General features: G+C 46.1%; 1 protein-coding gene across 1 annotated transcript; it reads right to left on the reverse strand.

The window, feature by feature from the left end:
* Positions 1-2,617: 2,617 nt before the first annotated feature.
* On the reverse strand, positions 2,618-2,977 carry LOC109778820 (uncharacterized). The gene has a single exon (XM_020337408.1). It carries the CDS (start codon positions 2,975-2,977, stop codon positions 2,618-2,620), a length of 360 nt encoding a protein of 119 aa, XP_020192997.1.
* Between the last annotated feature and the right edge of the window lie 1,292 nt (positions 2,978-4,269).

The following is a 4,269-nucleotide window of genomic DNA, read 5'->3' on the forward strand; positions in this document are numbered from 1 at the left end:
TGCAGGAGCAAGCTTATGCAGCCGCTACTGATCCAATCGAAGCACGAGATCTCCCTCCTAAAAAGCTCGAACCCTGATGTGTCTGTCATGAAAACGTCTAAGGTCTTGCTGATAAGCGGCCGAGCCGATAAGGGCCATCTACTTTCTTCTTCCAAGAGATCAACGGTGTCCTGTCGTGCTTGCTCAGCTTTAGCTTCACAGTATAGTTCTACTCGGGGCGAATTGTGGAGCAAGTCACTCGGCAGAACAACTTCAGCTCCATACACCATGAAAAAGAGAGTGCAGTCGGTAGACCGACTGGGGTCGTCCTTAGGCCCCATAGAACTAACGATAATTCGGTGACCCGGGCTCCGGCCACATGCTCCAAATCATGCATGACGCCTGGTTTTAACCTTGAAGGATTAGGCCATTGGCTCTCTCAGCTTGTCCATTCAACTGCGGGTGCTCCACGGATGCATAATCGACCCGAGTACTCTAGGTGGCACGAAACGCTCTGAACTCTTCCGAGTCAAAGTTTGAGCCATTGTCGGTGATGATGCTGTGGGGCACACCGTATTTGAAGACTATCTCTTTCATAAACTTGATTGCCATCAGAGAGTCCTGCTTATTGATGGGTTTGGCTTCAATCCACTTAGTGAACTTGTCAATCGCAACTAGCAATTGAGTGAATCCAGTCGCCCCTATTCTGAGGGGTCCCACCATGTCGAGTCCCCAAGCAGCAAACGACCAGACGAGTGGGATTGTCTTCAGGGCAGATGCGGGCTGATTGCTTGTATCTGCGTAGGTATTTCCCCGAAGAGGAGAGGATGATGCAGCACAACAACGGTAAGTATTCCCCTCAGTGATGAAACCAAGGTTATCAATCCAGTAGGAGAACCAAGAAACACTATGTAAACGGTACCTTCACACAAAGAACAAAAACTTGCAACCCAACACGCAAGAGGGGTTGTCAATCCCTCATTGGTATTGAGATAGATTAAATAGTATAAGATTGGATAAATAGATCTGATGAAAACACAAAATAGAATAAAGAAATAAATAGTGCAGCAAGGTATTTTTGGGTTTTTGGAATAATAGATCTGAAAACAATATGATAGAAAATAGACCCGAGGGCCGTAGATTTCACTAGTGGCTTCTCTCGAGAAAATAGCATACGTTGGGTAAACAAATTACTGTTGGGCAATTGATAGAGAGCAAATAATTATGACGATATCCAAGGCAATAATCATGTATATAGGCATCACGCCCAAGATTAGTAAACCGACTCCTGCCTGCATCTACTACTATTACTGCACACATCGACCGCTATCCAACATGCATCTAGTGTATTAAGTTCATGGAGAAATGGAGTAAAAGAACGATGACATGATGTAGACAAGATCTATTCATGTAGGATTAGACCCCATCTTTTTATCCTTAATAGCAAAGATACATGCGTGCCTCGCTACCCCTTCTATCACTGGGTGAGGACATCGCAAGATCGAACCCATCACAAAGCACATCTTCCCATTGCAAGAAAAATCAATCTAGTTGGCCAAACCAAACCAAAGTTTCGGAGAAGAAATACGAGGCTATAATAATCATGCATATAAGAGATCAAAGAAGACTCAAATAATATTCATGGATAGATTTGATCATAAACTCACAATTCATCGGATCCCAATAAACACACCGCAAAAAGTTATTACATCGAATAGATCTCCAAGAACAACAAGGAGAACATTGTATTGAGAATCAAAAAGAGAGAACATGCGCTCTAGCTACTGCCTACGGACCTGTAGGTATATGGTGAACTACTCACGCATCATCGGAGGATCACCAATGAGGATGATGAACCCCTTCGAGATCGTGTTCCCCTCCGGCAAGGTGCTGGAATAGGGCTCTAGTTTGGATCTCGTGGTTCTGGAACTTGCGACAGTGGAAACTCTGATCTCTCGACTCCCCTAGGGTTTCTGGAATATTTGGGTATTTATATAGCTGAGAAGCGGTGGAAAGGACCTCTGTGGGTCCCACCACCCATCAGGGCGCGTCAGGGGCCTATTGCATGCCTAGGTGGGTGGTGGGCCCCATGGGCCTTCCCTCATGCACTTCCTTTGCTCCCAAGTTGTCTTCTGGGAAGAAAAAATCTCCAAAAAGTTTTGTGGCATTTGGACTTTGTTTGGTACTTATATTCTGCGAAGTAAAAAACAAGCAAAAACAACAACCGGAACTGGGCACTATGTCAATAGATTAGTCCCAAAAATGATATATAGTTGCTATAAAATGAATATAAAACATCCAAGAATGATAATATTATAGCATGGAACAATAAAAAATTATAGACACGTTGGAGACGTATCACGGGCTTGTTCGATAAGTTTGCATAGAACTGACAACCGGTGCAGTGTTGGACTATTTCCTGGGAGGCTTCTTTGGCGCATGGCCAGAAGAAGCCGGCTCAGTAAGCTTTAGCCACGATCGTCCGAGAGGATGCGTGGTGCCCGCAAGTTCCCCAGTGAATCTCTTCGAAGATCAATCGGCCTTCCTCTGGAGAAATGCAGCGCTGAGTCACACCGGTGATGCTCTTTCTATACAACTAGTCGCCCATCACAGTAAAGGCCTTGGATCTGCGAACAATCTAGCAGGCCTTGACTTCATCCTCTGGAAGCTCCTGCCTGAGCAGGTACGCGATGTATGGCACCGTCCAATCAGGCGTGATTGCCAGAATCTCTATGACCATGTCAATAACTGATGGGACCTCGACTTCAGTCGGATCAGAGGGACCGACTGCTTGTGGGGGCTCTTCGGTGAAGGGATCTTCTTTCACTGTCGGGGAATTAAGGTGCTCCAGGAACACGTTGCTGGGTATGGGTTTCCGAGTGGACCCGATCTTTTCTAGATCATCTGCTGCTTGGTTCTTGGCTCGGGGGATGTGATGAAGCTCCAGTCCCTCGAATTTCTTTTCTAACTTTCTCACTGTGTTGCAATATCCTGTCATAGCAGGGCTTACGATGTCCCACTCTTTCATCACTTGATTCACAATGAGATCCTACTCACCGTAGACCATCAGACGACGGACGCTGAGTGAGATGGCCATACATAGCCCATAAAGGAGTGCTTTGAACTCGGACTCATTGTTGGAGGAATCGAAGTGGATCTGCAAAATATAACTGAGTGATCTCCCTTCAGAGACACCAAAACTACTCCGGATCATGAACCATTCAGCATCTCGTAACCGCCAAAGAACATGGTCGGGTGACTCTTAGTCGGCTACTGCTGTTCTGTCCATTCAGCCAGGAAATGAGCTAATGCTTGAGACTTGATCGCTTTTTTGCCTCAAACTTGATGTCTAGGGACAAGAGCTCGATAGCCCACTTCGCCACTCAACAAGACAGATCCCAATTGTTCATGGTCTCATACAGCGAAGCGTCGCTGATGACTGACATGGTGTGCTCTTGGAAGTAATGGGCTACTTTCTTTACAGTCAGGTAGATGCCATAAACGAGCTTCTGATAATGAGGATACCACTATTTGGACGGAGTTAGAACCTCAAAATGTAATAGAATGGGCGCTAAACTTTGTAAGATTTGCCCTCTTCCCCTCGCTTAATGGTGAGGACGGTGCTGACAACTTGACCAGTGGCCACAATGTACAAGAGCAATGACTCATTGCTGTTCGGAGCGACGAGCACCGACTGGGTGGAAAGCAGGCCTTTGAGCTCAAAAAATGTTGCTTGGGCTTCAGGAGTCCACTCGAACGAATCAGACTTCTTCATCAATTGACAGTGGGGCAGTGCCTTCTCACCGAGGCGGGAGATGAATCGGCATAGAGCCGCAAAGCAACCCGTGAGCTTCTATACATCATGAAGTCATTCTGGACGTCTCATTCGTACTATTGGATCGATCTTCTCAGGATGGGCATCTATCCCTCGTTCGGAAATGAGGAATCTGAGTAACTTGCCACCTGGTACTTCAATAGTGCACTTTACTGGATTCAGCTTAATATCATACCTCCGTAGATTAGCGAAGGTCTCATCGAGGTCAGTCAGCAGGTCCGAACCTTTTCTGGACTTGACCAATATGTCGTCCATGTATGCCTCGATGTTCCGACTAATCTGTGTATGTAAACACTTCTGGACCATGCGCATGAAAGTGGTACCGGCATTCTAGACCGAATGGCATGGTGATATAGCAGAAGCACCCGAACGGGGTGATAAAAGCTGTTTTTATTTCATCTGGCCCATACAGTCAAATCTCGTGGTACCCGAAGTACGCATCTAGAAAAGATAGT

Source organism: Aegilops tauschii, chromosome 6 (genome assembly GCF_002575655.3).
Source record: "Aegilops tauschii subsp. strangulata cultivar AL8/78 chromosome 6, Aet v6.0, whole genome shotgun sequence".
Classification (NCBI taxonomy): Eukaryota; Viridiplantae; Streptophyta; class Magnoliopsida; order Poales; family Poaceae; genus Aegilops; species Aegilops tauschii.